The following is a 16770-nucleotide window of genomic DNA, read 5'->3' on the forward strand; positions in this document are numbered from 1 at the left end:
ATTTCCACCGAGATATGTTAAAGATTATCTTTATGTTTTATCTTTTGAAGTGTAGGACTTGACCTTTTGATGTTATGTTATGACTCTTAGATCTTTGGTGCTCGATATGTATTATATTCGATGACTAGTTTTTTGACCGTACTTTGAGAGATTCAGCTTTCTATGTTATGATTTAGTTTCACTCTGGCTATTCTTATTGTGATTGTCAATTTTAACTTGTTATTTTTTCGTTAGAAGTAAAAGTTTTCCACTACATACTCTCTTTAGAGAGGATGAGATTATTGTGGTCTTATTCTTCTTAGGAAAAGATTCAGAGATGAATCATGAAGTTAACTCCTAATTAATTAATTTCACTGGGGAGTTACAAAAATTACATCAATTTAACAAATGGATGTGAGTCAACAGCTCAACAAATTTCATTAAACCGACCATTGAAAATACCCATAACTAGTGTTTATAGTAACATCAATTAGTTTAGAGTTTTCAAAACAAAGTTTGCCATCAAAATGTCATAGCTGTTAAATAAGCATTCATGCAAAAATGTTTGTACAACACATAAAAATCATCTCATTTTCCTTAGCATTTTCTTTATAATATACATATAACTCGACATCACATAATATGGAGCGACAAAATATTTCATAACATGATAATGGAAACAATAGTTAAAAACATAACATTTTATATCTCATGCTTTACATATATTAACATGTCTATCCTAGCTCCTCCAGAATTCAATCCTTCCTGTCAGTCTTTTCCGGGCGACTATCATTTGCTCAGTATAAGGTGTCGAAATGCAAATAACCGCCGGTATAGTCATTTTTGTGTCGAAAATTTAGCGCTCATATAGTCCTAATTTTTAGCAGTGATATGATCAAAATAGATCATCATAGTTGATTTGTTGTGGTCTTACCAATGGAATGCATAGTTTCATTAATGACCACGAACAATGATTTATAAGTAACAAAAGTTTATGAATAAAATTTTTTATATGATAATCTTATTACTCACACCGAAGTCATATATAGTGTAACTTAAGGACCCTTACACCGTTAACATGTAAATAATAACCAATAAGTAAGCATTAGTATGCATGCAAATAGTTATGTATGTCCAATGTTCATTAAATATATCAGTGAATAAACTTTATTATATTATGACTAAAATTTCATGTAAAACAATTGGAGTTTTAGGGCACAATCCCTAACTGTGTACAATACCAATGATCCCTCTTTATATAGAAAATGTATTAGATGAATACAACACAAATAAGGTAATCAAATTACATGAAATTTATTACAATCACAATTAATTATATATATGGAGAATAATCCAATAAGGAATATATAAAGCCAGTATAGGAAATAATATATTCTAACAAATTAAGCAATCAAATAGAACTCTTACTACTTTGAGGGGGGGCTAATGAAACCCCAGAGAGTGAATCCTAGGATTATAAGACCAACAATAGTTGCAGTGCCTTTCCAAATATCAGGGAAATAAGCACTTGTCAAAGATGCCATATGGCGGTTCCAGGAATTGTCGTAGTGCGCATGAAGCTTTTGAGCGAGAGCATGGAAATAGGAATGATCATTCTCTGCTGTCTGCTCACAAAGTTTGTTAACCAGATCGGCAACTGCTTCATTGTGACCAAGTTTGTTAACAATAACCTTTTTCTCAACAAGCAAATCCACGTCTTTCTCAGTGTTGATAAGAGCATCCCAAAGCATGATATAATCGCAGATGTAAGCTTCAGTTGGGTAATGACATTGCTCCAGTGCTACGAGGTTTCGGTAAAGGCATTCAGCTGCATCATCTACCACGAACTGTGGGACTTCTAAAGTAGGCTGCACCTTTACCTGTTAGAATATTAATTAAATGATTAAGTTTTTTTTTTTTTTCCTTATAGTTAAAAAACTTTTGAGATAATATTAATTTAACATCATATCTTAAAGCTAAGCCGAAAGGAAATGATGAGGTTTTTTAATTAGTTAATTAATATTCTAACACCTCCCCTCTCGTGTATACACGTGGGATACTTAATTACAATGAGAGGTGAATCATGAAGACAGTTCGAACTTAGAACTTTCGATCTGATACCAGCTTGTGAGATAATTTTATATTTTAATTAAATATCTCACATGTACACGTGAGGGGGAGTGTTAGAATATTAAACAAATTATTAAATTCATCATTTTCTTTTGATTCAAGCTTTTAAAATAAGTGGTGATTGATCAATAATATTACCAAGCACTTCAAGCGTTTCAAGCATGGTAAGCAAGCCAAGAGCCATGAGAAGTTATAGCAAGGAAAATATTTCAACAAGGGAAGCTTCTTGAATTCTATATCAAGTAAGGGTCTCTTTGATACTCCCTTGAATTCGACTCCCGCCTGGTCCAGCTTTGTTGCACTATAGAGAAGAGAATTAGTTCCGGCTTCTTTTTCGACGTCCAGCTTTGTTGCACAACATAGAAGAGAAGTTGGTTCGGGTTTGTTTTCGCCGTCCGGCTTTGAAGGACAGTAAAATGTTCTCAGCAAATCAGTGAAATGTTTTACTTCCTTCACAGTGCTGTCCCTGCTGGGTGTTTTTGGGACTTGGGGCAAGCATTTCCAAGCAAGCTCGAGAAAGGGAGTAGTACTTTTGCCTTGGATAGGGGGGGAAAAGCGTTCATGTAATTCCCTGAGAATAAAAAATGGAAGTTGATTCTCAAGTAATATCAAGTCCTCCATTATATGATTGGTTAGCAATGGTTTACTTAATATATAATCGCCTTCATATTTCTCAGATTTTCTCAAGAAGAGCTCAATGATAAAGATACCATCCAGCAGAATCATGCGAACGAACTCTTTACTGCTGAGTCTAGAAGCCTCTGCATAACAATGGCGGATATTGATTTCGTTGTCTTCAATGATACTTGCAAGTTCCTTCTGGCACTTCCCAGTCCGGAAGCAGAAGTCCTTGAAGTATCTAAGTTTCAGCATTTCCATGTCCTTGAGATCTTTCTTGCCGTGATGAAGAGGACCTATGGAAATTAGCTTTGGAGTGTAGGCATCTCTATTTACCTTGCGAAGGAGCTTGGGGACCCTGTGGATGCAACACTCGGGCCACTCGAGAGGCTCCATGACTTGTGGAACGTCAATGATCAGCTCTTCGCATGCAAGTCTTGAGTGAGTAAAAGCAGGCCTGGCCATCTTATTTTTTGAAGTTGTCAACTCCCTTTTTCCTATAATATATATATATATATATATATATATAGTGTCAAACAAACGGCTGTCATGCAGTAGATCGAAGGCCAAGGCCAAGGCAAACCTCATACCCTAATGTTATCCCCATTGCTATAAGTTCAACTATATTTTAATTATGACACCTACATCGATCCTCACATGCTCAAGGTTTACATAACATTTTTAGAAATTTGATTGGATGAATTCTTACAATCCAGTTTTTAAGAAATTTGATATAAACTGGGCGACTTTCAACTTTTTGTAGACAACTGGAAGAGAAAAGAAAAGTGTACTTTAAATATATTTTTTTTTTTTATATTTGAAAAATATAAAATATTTTTTAATTACCAAATGATATATGTGATATCTTGGATACTAAAGCCAATATTTGTTAAAGATTTTGAAAACTAGCCATGGTTATTATTGCGATAGAAAGTTGAGAATTGTTTCGTAGCTAGGGTCCATATATATTTAAAAATTAATGTTATATATGGGTTCACTTAAGAAAATTGTTTAATAAACTTTTGAAAAATGTTTCACGTTTTTAAATAAACATGCACTAAAACGTCAAATACTAGTTTATTTTTTCAGGGGTGGAGGTTAACTCTATTACTCAAAAAAACAAAAGAAAAGTAAAAAAAAAATTATATATAAAAACTTAAAAAAAGAAAAAGAAAAAAAAGAGTGATCGTACCTGTCATTTTGGATAAGTAATGCTACATCTTCAACTCACATCTCATCGAGCTGATGTGGCAATGACCATCAGCTCTTGAATCAACATTTATTAAAAAAAAATAATAATAATAATAAAAATTAATGGTTGATAGGCATTGTCACATCAGTGTAGTGAGATAAGAGTTGAGTATTTAGAATTACTCCGTATTAAGGTAGTTGCACACCCATTCCTATCTGGTTAAGGGGACAATGCATGTACTCATGAGCTGTTGGGGTGACCTACATTAACCATCTTGTCTTTTTGGAGTGACAACAAATATTTAGAAATCCATTGGTGCAAGGAAGCTAGATTTCTAACCTTTGGGCAAAATGAATTGGTTGCTAAAAGTCTTATTGTATAATGTTAAATGAATTAAGGAGTAAATTACTAAATTAATTTTCGACAACTATATCAAAAATAACAAATTGATGGGAAATGAAGGAGTAAAGAACCTGCAAATTTTGCTTGAAAGTATGCGTGTACGATTGGGAGCACCTCCTAATTAAATGCCTCCTGATAACAGATCTCTCACTTTCTCACCATATAATGTCTCCTCTCTTCTTGCACTCCTACTTATACTATGTTCTCTCTCTCTATCTCAAAGATAACAAGCACAAAACACGTTATACTTTTAATATCTTCGTTCTCACAAAATCACCCACTTCAAAGAAATTAATATTCCTTCTTTTGAGTTAACAATTGATTTTCAACAGTAAAAAACAGAAGTTATGAAAGGTTTACAAATACAACATAATGAATATATCTTATGCTTCTCTAGCTCTATCTCTTTCTCATTAATATCATCTAGGGGGCCGGGTGATTCAATTGTGGCTATTCCCATTATGGGATTCAAACCCATAACCCTAATGTGTATCATCTAGGCCTCTCTTGTGCAGCTTTCAACAAAGTAGGTGTTACAATGGTCATGCTAAAGTAGAATAGCCACAAATGATCTCTCATACCTGCCCTTTTAGAATTATAAATAAAAAATTAAAACAAAAATTTCTGCAAGGATCGGTGGCCCAGTGGTCATCAACACTAGTCATGATAATTAAGCCACAGCGCTGCGTAGAAATCCATGGGAATAGCTTTATTGGGGGAAAATCTAACTATATATTCTTTGGCTTCTTTAGTTTCACTATATTCCTTGTAGCAGTACCTTGTTCCAAAAAGCAAAAACCTATATAATTACCAAACAGGAGCAGAACAATCTCATTCCAAGATGATCGGATTTTAATTTTTGAGATATAAGATGCTTCGGTGGTCCAAGCTGTTATATATATATATATATATATTAATTTTTTTTTAAAAAAGAGTTCTTATGAAGGAGTGGGTACGCTTCTACCGACCAAAAGAAAAATGCCAAAATGAGTAATGCATAAGACATTAATTAGAACCTATATTTTAAGGGGTCACTTATTTATAGGAGAATCAGATAATACAAATAGACTTTAACTAGAATTAGGTAGTAGTCTTCAATTATGAATAGCTGATAGACTTTAACTGTAACAACGTCATAGTCTTCAATTGTGACTAAGTGATAGTCTTCAACTGTAGTTAGGTCATAGTCTTTAACTGTAACTTGATTCTTGATCTCCTAATATACTTTAACATCCCCATCAAACTAAAGGGGAAAATATAAGAAATCTTCATGAGTTTAGTTTTTTTTTTTTTTTTGAAAAATTGCCAAAAGACTGCAATAATAGACGGTTGAATCTCATTGTAAACCATCAAGAGGATTAGAGGCAGCTTCCTGAACCAGTCTTGGGCATTCCCAAAGAGAGTAAGAGGGAAGGCTCTGCAAGCCACTTCATCGGGTGTCCCATGAAGATCTAGATGAGCTCAGAAATTCCCCAAGTGACCAAGATGATCTGCATCTCGAGCATAATTGAGGATCTGAGGGAACTTGAACTTCTCGGGTTGCTAGTAGTTTGCTACTTGTCTGGTATTCGGTGCTTGTTATTTTTGTGACAGAAGCAGAGTTTGTGAACTGTGAGAATGACGATATTGAAAGCATAATGTGTTCTGTGCTTGTTAATTTTTAGAGAGAGAGAATTTGTAAATTGTGATAATGACTATATTAAATTCTAGTTTGGAAATATTTTTGATTTTGTTAGAATGACGATATTGAAAGCATAAAGTATTTTGTGCTTGCTATTTTTGAGAGAGAAAGAGAGAGAGAGAGAGAGAGAGAGAGATTGCGAATTGTGAGAATGAAGATATTAAATTCTAGCTTTAAAATGTTTTTGATTTTGTGAGACTAACGATATTGAAACCATAACGTGTTCTGCGCTTGTCAATTTTTATAAAGAGTTTGTGAATTGTGAGAATGACAATATTAAATTTTCAACTTTGAAATGATTTTAATTTTGTAAGAATGACGATATTGGAAGCATAACGTATTTCATGCTTGTTATTTTTTAGAGAGAGGTAGAGTTTGTGAACTGTGAGAATAACGATATTGAAAGCATAATGTGTTCTGTGATTGTTATTTTTTAGAGAGAGAGAGAGTTTGTGAATTGTGAGAATGATCTTATTAAATTCTAGATTGGAAATATTTTTGATTTTATAAGAATGACGATATTGAAAGCATAACGTGTTCTATGCTTGTCATTTTTAAGAAAGAGAAAGAGTTTGTGAATTGTAAGAATGACAATATTAAATTCTAGTTGTGAAATATTTTTGATTTTGTGAGAATGACGATATTGAAAGTATATACTAGCGTTTTGTGCTTGTTATTTTTTTTATAGAGAGAGAGAGAGAGAGAGAGAGAGAGATTGTGAATTGTGAGAATGAAGATATTAAATTCTAGCTTTGAAATATTTCTAACTTTGTGAAAATGACGATATTAAAAGCATAATGTGTTATGTGCTTGTTATTTTTTAGAAAGAGTTTGTGAATTTTGATAATAATTTTTAGCTTTAAAATGTTTTTAATTTTGTAAGAATGATGATATTGAAAACATAACGTATTCTATGCTTGTTATTTTTGTGAGAGAGGTAGGGTTTTTGAACTGTGAGAATGAGATATTGAAAGCATAATATGTTTTGTGCTTGTAATTTTTCAGAGAGAGAGAGTTTGTGAATTGTGAGAATGACCATATTAAATTCCAGCTTTGAAATATTTTTGATTTTGTAAGAATGACGATATTGAAAGCATAACATGTTCTGTGTTTGTTGTTTTTGTGAAAGAGAAAGAGTTTGTAAATTGTGAGAATGACGATATTAAATTCTAGCTGTGAAATGTTTTTAATTTTTTGATAATGACGATATTGAAAGCATAAAGTGTTTTGTGCTAATTATTTTTTAGAGAGAGAGAGATTGTAAATTGTGAGAATAAAGATATTAAATTCTAGCTTTGAATTGTTTTTGATTTCTTGAGAATGACGATATTGAAAGCATAACGTGTTATGTGTTTGTTATTTTTTAGAAAGAGTTTGTGAATTGTGAGAATGACGATATTAAATTCTTAGCTTTGAAATGTTTTTAATTTTGTGAGAATGACAATATTGGAAGCATAATGTATTCTATGCTTAATTGTTATTTTTGAGAGAGAAGTAGAATTTGTGAATTGTGAAAATGACGATATTGAAAGCATAATGTGTTATGTGCTTGTTATTTTTTAGAGAGAGAGAGAGAGTTTGTGAATTGTGAAAATGACCATATTAAATTGTAGCTTGGAAAATATTTTTGATTTTGTAAGAATGATGATATTGAAAGCAGAACGTGCTCTTTGCTTGTTATTTATGAGAAAGAGAAAGAATTTGTAAATTGTGAGAGTGACAATATTAAATTCCAGCTATGAAATGTTTTTGATTTTTTTGATAATGATGATATTGAAAGCAGAAAACGATTTGTGCTTATTATTTTTTAGAGAGAGAGAGAGAGAGATTGTGAATTGTGAGAATGATGATATTAAATTTTAGCTTTGAAATGGTTTTGATTTTGTGAGAATGACGATATTGAAAGCTGTTAGAACAGTTTTCAGTCGGGTGACGTGTAGATCTTTGATTCGCCGTGTTCTTCATAATCTGCAAGGAAGAACAAACAATGCATCAGAGGGGGGGTCTCTCGATGTCCCCTCTCCGATGCCTAAGTCAGTGGGCCATTTTGGAGAGTATTGAGAGTCGAGAGTTTAGTATATTTTCAACATATATTCAGAGTATTTTGTACCTGGGGTAGCAGCCTATTTATAGGCATATAGTTCTCAACCACATTGTTCACCTTCATGTCATGGCTGAGTGGGACCCATAGTGGGATGAGATAGAGGTTGAGTGGGAGAGTGGGAGAGTGGGACACTTACTCATGTGATAATGTATTTATCACCATGTGTTCCAAATATAGCCTTTAAGGTGTTATAAGATTTTGTTAAGCCTTAGTGACTGAGTGGGTTAAGTTGGGCCAGCAATATCAACTGGGCCCTAGTTCGGGTATAGACCCATTTGCCTAAGGGATGATAATTTCCTAAACGAAAGCATAACGTGTTATGCATTTGTTATTTTTTAGAAAGAGTTTGTGAATTGTGAAAATGACGATATTAAATTTTTAGCTTTGAAATGTTTTTAATTTTGTGAGAATGACGATATTGGAAACATAACGTGTTCTATGCTTGTTATTTTTGAGAGAGAGGTAGAGTTTGTGAACTGTGAGAATGACGATATTGAAAGCATAATGCATTCTGTGCTTGTTAACTTTTAGAGAGAGAGTTTGTGAATTGTGAGAATGAACATTTTAAATTCTTGCTTGGAAATATTTTTGATTTTGTGGGAATGACGATATTGAAACCATAACGTGTTCTATGCTTGTTATTTTTTAGAAAGAAAAAGAGTTTGTGAATTGTGAGAATGAAGATATTAAATTCTAGCTTTGAAATATTTTTGATTTTGCGAAAATGACGATATTGAAAACATAACGTGTTTTGCACTTTTTATTTTTTAGAAAGTTTGTGAATTGTGAGAATAACAATATTAAATTCTTAGCTTTGAAATGTTTTTAATTTTGTGAGATTGACGATATTAGAAGCATAATGTATTCTATGTTTGTTATTTTTGAGAGAGGTAGAGTTTGTGAAATGTGAAAATGACAATATTGAAGGCTTATGTGTTCTATGCTTGTTATTTTTTAGAGAGAGAGAGAGACTTTGTGAATTATGAGAATGACCATATTAAATTTTAGCTTAGAAATATTGTTGATTTTGTGAGAATGACAATAATAAATTCTAGCTATGAAATGTTTTTGATTCTGTAAGAATGACGATATTGAAAGCATAAAGTGTTTTGTACTTGTTGTTTTTGAGAGAGAGAGAGAGAGAGAGAGAGAGAGAGAATGATGATATTGAAAGCATAACGTGTTCTGTGTTTATTATTTTTTATAAAGAGTTTGTGAATTGTGAAAATGACGATATTAGAAGCATAATGTATTCTATGCTTCTTATTTTTTAGAGAGAGAGAGTTTGTTAATTGTGAGAATGACCATATTAAATTATAGTTGGGAAATATTTTTGATTTTGTGAGAATGACAATATTGAATGTATAATGTGTTTTCTGCTTGTTATTTTTTAGAGAGAGAGAGATAGAGAGAGATTGTGAATTGTGAGAATGATGATATTAAATTCTATCTTTGAAATGTTTTTATTTTGTGAGAATGACGATATTGAAAGCATAAAGTGTTATGCGCTTGTTATTTTTAGGAGAGAGAGAGAGAGAGAGAGAGAGAGAGAGATTGTGAATTGTGAGAATTACGATATTAAGTTCTAGCTTTAATTTTTTTTTAGTTTTGTGAGAGCGACAATATTGAAAGCATAAGGTGTTCTGTGCTTGTTATTTTTTAGAGAGAGAAGTAGAGTTTGTGAATTGTGAAAATTAGAATATTAAATTCTAGCTTTAAAATGTATTTGATTTTGTGAGGAAGAAGATATTGAGAGTGTAAAGAGTTGTGCGCTTGTTATTTTTAAGAGAGAATATTATAAATAGGAGCTAACAGGGAAAGTGAGGGGACATTGATATTGCTAGGATGGATGCTCACTTTGAAAAAATCATGAACCACCTGGATAGAGAAGAAGAAGAGCTTCAAAGATAGTCGGTGGCCAATCTTGATGGACACCACATGGTAAATGAGAGTACTTCTTATTATGAGCAAGCCATCACCACAATGAAGAATAGAGAAATGATTGAAACTCACATGGAAGAGATGAAAAAGGAACAAATTGAGGCCCCACAAGCTTTACATCGGGCAAAAGGCGAGGAAGTGAGCACTAAGGCTCCTTCATCATCCACTCTTATTCTCGAGACGCCATATGAACTCTGAGCCTTTATTGCATATGACTTACCAAGAGGTCAGGAGAGTAGTTTCTTAGGGCTGTTAGAAGAGCAAAAAGAGACCATCAAAGTAGAAAACTTCCTTGTGTATTCTCCTCATTTCATTCCAGTTCATGATTCCCTTCCGGATGAAAAACTGTTTGAGAATACTCAGAAGAATCTACCTTGATATGTGGCCATTCGGAATTACCTTTCTGTAGGTAAAATTTATTCTCTTTGGTCCAAGAGAAGAAAAGATTGGTGCTTCAAATTTAAATTTAAGGGTCAGAGAGCATTGAGCACATCAAGGATGTAGATTCTGTTGGCTTGGCGGATCTCGCATATTTTGACTAAATGAGTCAGCTTCATTGGTTCGAGCACATGCCCTATACACTTGAGTCCTCTATCAGGCCAGGGTACATGATCTCCTTCCAGGTTTATCTTCTCCATTGTTGCTTCATTCTTAGTTTATATTTTTACAACAATGTGTTGCACTTGACTAGTATTTGTTTGGAGTATCATTCTCTTTTTCAAGACGTGTTTTTACAATCAAGTTTAGGGGTATGATATGCCTCGCATCTGCTCATTTAGGTATTCTTATGTTAAGTTCTATACACACATTGGGGACAATGTATGATTCAAGTTTGGAGGTATGGAAGAATGAAACACTATCCAATATTTTGCTATGTTATTCTTGAGCATGCTGTTGATTTTGAATTCTGATTTGTATTTCATTGGTGAGCTTAACATGATGAACACATGATCACTTGACTAGGGAATTAAGAAGTTTTGTTATTTTCTTTGGCAGCATGAGATATTACTTGTTTCAATTTGATTCTCACAAGCACACTAGCACGTAGTCTGTGAGGTATGGAATTTTAAATCAGTTATATCTGTTATCAATATCTTGGATGCAACTGGATAACTTATTAGAGAAATAACCTTGGCATGAATAAAAAAAAAGAAAGAAAAAAAGAGAGAATAATATTGATTACTTTGAGCTTTTCACTGAGTAACCGGATCTCTTGCCTCATTAAGCATTGAGTATTCGCGTAAAATAGTGGAAGTTTTCTTTGATTGATAAGATGGCTAAGTTTAGCTTCGTAGCCTTTTTTACTCGAGTTAGTAAGTCTTTAGGGTGTTTTACACCTAGTGCCCTGAAACCATTTGGTTTGGGAGTCATTGACTTAACACTCGTTACATGAGTCAATTACAAAGCTTAAAGGAGCTAAGCATTGCACAGCCTGTATATATAAGTTGTTTTATCAAATGAGGAATCTAGTGAATTTTGAGTGTTGAAACATTCATGATTGAGATTAGTTTTGAAACCTCATGACTATGTGTTAAGTTCACTTTACACTAGTTGAATCTTGTGATATCTCATAATGCCATGTTAGTAACTTAATTTTTAATTTTCTGAAATTGTGAATATAGAGTTTATTTTGTTAAGCTTGCTAATGAATGAGAACCACTATTTTTATGATGCTGCATTTTTGAGGATAACATGTTAGAAACAATGTTTGTGGGCAGGGGCGGAGCTTCTCCCCAAAAAAAAAAAAAATTCCTAAAAAAAAAAAAAAATTAATTTTACCCCTAAATTTTGTTATTTTTATAGTTTTGGCCCCCTCAATTTTTTTTTTTTCTTTTTTCAATTTGGCCCCCCCAAATCTTGAATCCTAGCTCCGCCCCTATTTGTGGGTATCATTCCTTGAAAACCCTCACGAGACTTCACTCATTCACTAGGGAGTCCTAGGGGTTTAAAAGGCTTGTTGCATACGCTAAATGCAATCATAGCAATGAAAGATGGCCAAGAGACTAGCAATATGTAAGTTTGAAAGTGTGATAAGCGTTGAATGTTGCACATTCAAGCCCCTTAACTTATATATGTTAATTCCTTAGCATTGTTATTTGTTTGATTCTGTATTGTTTTAATGTTTTCGGATTTTAAATAAATATGCAATTAATTCCATTAATTTTGGGCCTAAAGCATACTTTGAGAAGTGATTTGATTAAAGATATCTTCTAGGTCTTCTCAAAGTGTGCTTTAAGCCCAAAATTAATGGAATTAATTGCATATTTATTTAAAACCTGAAAACATTAATACAACATAGAATCAAACAAATAACAATGCTAAAGAATTAACATATTTAAGTTAAGGGGCTTGAATGTGCAACATTCAACACTTATCAGGAACAATAGTTAAAAACATAACATTTTATATCTCATGTTTTACATATATTAACATGTCTATTCTAGCTCGTCCTGACTTCAATCCTTCTCGGCCAAAAGTGCACATGCATGTTGCGCCCAACAACCAACTCTTTCTAGTCAGTCTTTTTTGGGTGACTATCATTCGCTCAGTATAACACATCAAAATGCAAATAATCGCCAGTATATTCATTTTTGCGTCGGAAATTTAGCGCTCATATAGCCTTATTCTTTAGCAGTCATATGATCAAAATAGATCATCATTAGGGGTGTAAACGAGCTGAGCTACTCGTGAGCTTACTCGAGATCGGCTCGAATAAACTCGACTCGTGCTCGAATCGATTATTAAATGAGCTACTCGTGAACACGAAAATCAAACTCGATTATTAAACGATGCAAACTCGTATAAACTCGACTCGACTCGACTAAAGCTCGTGAACCCGCTCGTATAAGGATCGACTCGTTTATTAAGGCTCGACTCGTGTGTATATATATATATATATATATATATATATATATATATATATATTTAAAAATAAGTTATATATTAAAAAATTAATATATACTTTATTTTTATAATATAGTATATTGTTTAACAATATACTATATATAAGCATAAATTAAGTAACAAATAAAAATGGTTCGTAAATATTAATTGGTTGTAATTGTTTGGTTATATCAATATGTATATAAAATAGTAAAAGTGAATAATATCAATATTTAATTTTTAATCACTTAATCATATGATATAATGACAATTAAAACACTTAATCATATGATTCAAATTATGTTATTCATGTAATATAATAGGACTATATGATCATATGATAATATAACACAGTGGCATATGACATGTAATCACTGATTCACTATATCCAAATTCCAATATTATAAGTATTATTATTAGATATTTATAAATTATTACATCACCGTCATTACGTGATCCAAGATTTAAGATCATATGAATTGTTTGATCATATGATCACACGTTAATGCTTAAATCGTATGATCATATGATTTATATAATATTATTATTATTAGTAGATAGTTAGGAATTATGATAATTATGACTTATAATGATTATACTTATCAATGTTATCATGGGTAATTTATAATCATATAAATCAAGTGATATGATATGATGTATAATTCATAATCATATATATACAAGCTATTAGTATAAATTATAGCACATAATGTGATATAAGTATACAAATATAATGATTAAGTATTTAGATACTTAGATACAATGATTAGGTATATAGATTACATACGTAAGTATGAATTCACATTGATCATATGATATAATGACAATTTTGAAACTTAATCATATTATTGACACACAATGACAATGTGATTCATAAAATCTAAAATTAAGTGATTACGATTAGAATGACCAATGTGTTAATTAACTAAAAAATTTGAAGTAGTATCTTCAGAATTTAGATCAAATAATTGTATGATTATACATATTATCATTATAATTTAGTTCACATTATCACATGATTTAACATTGTGACATATAAAGATCATATGATCCAAGTATTATAATTGGATAAAGGAAAAATATCATCATTATATATATATGATCATATAATTATATAATAATTGACTATTGTTACAATTTGTTATCATTAGATACTCAGAAATCGTTAGAGGATATGATCTAGGATCAAAGAATAGTGCTATAAGGTACTATCATCTCACTATAGGCAGACTTTTGTGCTCACGTGGCATAAGTTGTGGTGAGATGAAAGTGTTTGAGAAGGTTTTATAATTTTTTTTTTTTTTTTTTAAAAAAACATGTGCCACGTGGGCATAAAAGCCTACCTATAGTGAGATGATAGTGTGCCTTATAGCACTACTCAGGATCAAATGATCGATCATTAGATTTACATTAAGTATGTAAGTATGTAAGTATATAGATTAAGTATTTAAGTATGTAGATTATGATTAGGTATTTAAATTATAATTTGTTGTATCATAATTCATAAATATATAATTAGAAAATAAGCTATAAATTTGAGTTCACATAAGCACATTATTATAAGTATGAGTTTATATAATTACAAATTAAGCTATTAATATTAAACAATTATGTTATTTGCAAACATATTGTACACACAAATTACACAATGTCATTGTGAAAATGGCAATGCCTTTGTTTTTTTGTTTTTTTTTTTCTTAAAACTAAAAAATAAAAAACACACCCAAAATTAAAATGCATTATGTGTACAATTTGTGTGCAAATTTATTTTAATTTTTAAAACAATTTTTAATTTATTTATTTTTAAATTTAAAATTTAAAATTTTTAATAGTTGAAACGGTGTGTTTTTATGAGTTTTAAATTTTAATATTGTTAATTTAAATTTTTTTATAATTTTTTTACGATTTTATTAGGGAAGATCTCAACCGTGCGATTGTTGTATATTTAATCACAGCCGTTCACTTTTCATGGTTGGTTACAGCGATAACACACGTTTACACAAAGAATTTATACGGTGTTTCTCACACACAATCCTTCATCTGATCCAACGACTTCAATTTAATCATAAAATATTGAATCAAGATCTGATCATCTGATTCGGCTACATTGTATCTAGTGCTGTAGATATTATGTTCAATGTAAGCCCCCATGTAGGGGATTTTTCACCAAAAAAGCTTGTTGTGCGGCCCTAGGTAATAATACTGATTCAGCCCCTTCAAAAAAAAAAAAAAAAAATACTGATTCGCCTGACGCTGATGCTGACGTCTGACACCTGACGTTCCAGTTTCCGATACATGGAAACAGAATAAGACGTTGACGCTGATGCATGTAGGGGATTTCTGGATCGTCCGATCGTTCAAGTTGAATCCAGCATGAATCTTAGTCGCTCATAAGACGCTGACATCTGAAGCCTGGCGACGCATGAGTGGCTCGGGACTCGTGTTGACACGCTCCAGTTGCCAAGACACGGACACCCTTCATGATTTTTCTGGGTCGTCCGATCGTTCAATAGTAAATCGCAACCATTAATTTTGAGATAATGAGATACAGTTGTAATCTACTATCTACTCTGAGAAATTATATGGTGTTACAATAATCATGTGTTCACTCCCATTAAATAAAATCTAACGACTTTATTTTCTATCTTGAAATTGATCATAATAAGCAACGGTTAGGATCATAAGTGGCTTTGATTTTATCTGCATACGGCCATAGGGAATAATTTTTCAAAGGAAAAGTTTTTTTTTGTAAGTTCAAATGAAAAGTTAAATTTTTGAAATTTTATTATTTAATTTATTTTGAAACCACAACGTTGACCTGTTCTCAAGCAAATTTTTTTTTCTTAAAAAAAAAAAAAAAAAAACCCACCCAGTCGGACACCCTCCATTTTTTCCACCCGACTAATGCGTTCCCCCCCCTCCCCCCCCCCCCACCCCCCAAAAAAAGTCAGAATCACAAGTTCATAACCTTTCAAAATCTTCTCCAACCCACTCAAGACAACTTGCAGCTCCATCATCTCCATCCTACAACAATGTCGTGTCCGTTGTAGACGACTTGACGCTCGCCAACCAGCGCGCCCAGGAGGTCGTCGCACGACTCAGGTTTTTGTTCTATTTTATTGTCCTCTACTTTTCTGGATTTCGTATATTGGATTTGTTGGTTGGTTCTAGGGTTTACGATCTACTCCTTTGTACAATTTGGTGTTTGTATTTGTTTAAATTTTTTTCACTCGGGCCGAGCTCGAGCCGAGTACTCGAGCTCGAGATCGACCAAAATGAACGAGCTCGAGCTCGAGCTCGGTCAGCAATTTTTCCTAAGCGAGCCGATCTCGCACACGAATTTTAGGCTCGTCTCGAGCTCGAGCTCGAGCTCGAGCTTCACTGTTATATAAACGAGCCGATCCCGAACAGCCAATACTCGCTCAGGATCGGCTCGTTTACACCCCTAATCATCATAGTTGATTTGTTGTGGTTTTAGCAATGGAATGCCCAGTTTCATTAATGACCACGAACAATGATTTATAAGTTACAAGAGTTTATGAATAAAATCTTCTGTATGATAATCTCGTTACTTACATCGAAGTCATATATAGTGTAACTTAAGGACCGTTACACCGTTACATGTAAATAATAACCAGTAAGTAATCATTAGTATGCATGCAAAAAGTTATGTATGTTTAATGTTCATTAAATATATCAGTGTATAAACAACTTTATTATATTACGACTAAAATTTCATGTAAAACAATTGGAGTTTTAGGGCACAATCCCTAACTGTTTATAATACCAATGATCCCTATTTATATAGAAAATGTATTAGATGAATACAACACAAATAAG

The 16770-nt window shown here is 32.4% G+C and overlaps 1 protein-coding gene across 1 annotated transcript; it reads right to left on the minus strand.

The window, feature by feature from the left end:
* Positions 1–1406: 1406 nt before the first annotated feature.
* On the minus strand, positions 1407–3198 carry LOC133879175 (UPF0481 protein At3g47200-like). The gene is made up of 2 exons (XM_062317711.1): positions 2248–3198; positions 1407–1859 (listed from the first exon to the last, which is right to left on the minus strand). Exons 1-2 carry the CDS (start codon positions 3190–3192, stop codon positions 1407–1409), a joined length of 1398 nt encoding a protein of 465 aa, XP_062173695.1. The 5' UTR covers positions 3193–3198.
* Positions 3199–16770: the final 13572 nt, after the last annotated feature.

This window comes from Alnus glutinosa, chromosome 10, assembly GCF_958979055.1.
Source record: "Alnus glutinosa chromosome 10, dhAlnGlut1.1, whole genome shotgun sequence".
Lineage (NCBI taxonomy): Eukaryota > Viridiplantae > Streptophyta > Magnoliopsida > Fagales > Betulaceae > Alnus > Alnus glutinosa.

What these genes read in the sequence shown, in the direction of transcription:
- LOC133879175 (XM_062317711.1), bottom strand. Translation starts at nt 3,192, where the DNA reads ATGGCCAGGCCTGCTTTTACTCACTCAAGACTTGCATGCGAAGAGCTG. An exon ending in TGAAACGCTTGAAGTGCTTG is followed by an intron (nt 1,860 to 2,247) that starts GTAATATTATTG and finishes ATATTCTAACAG; the next exon opens with GTAAAGGTGCAGCCTACTTT.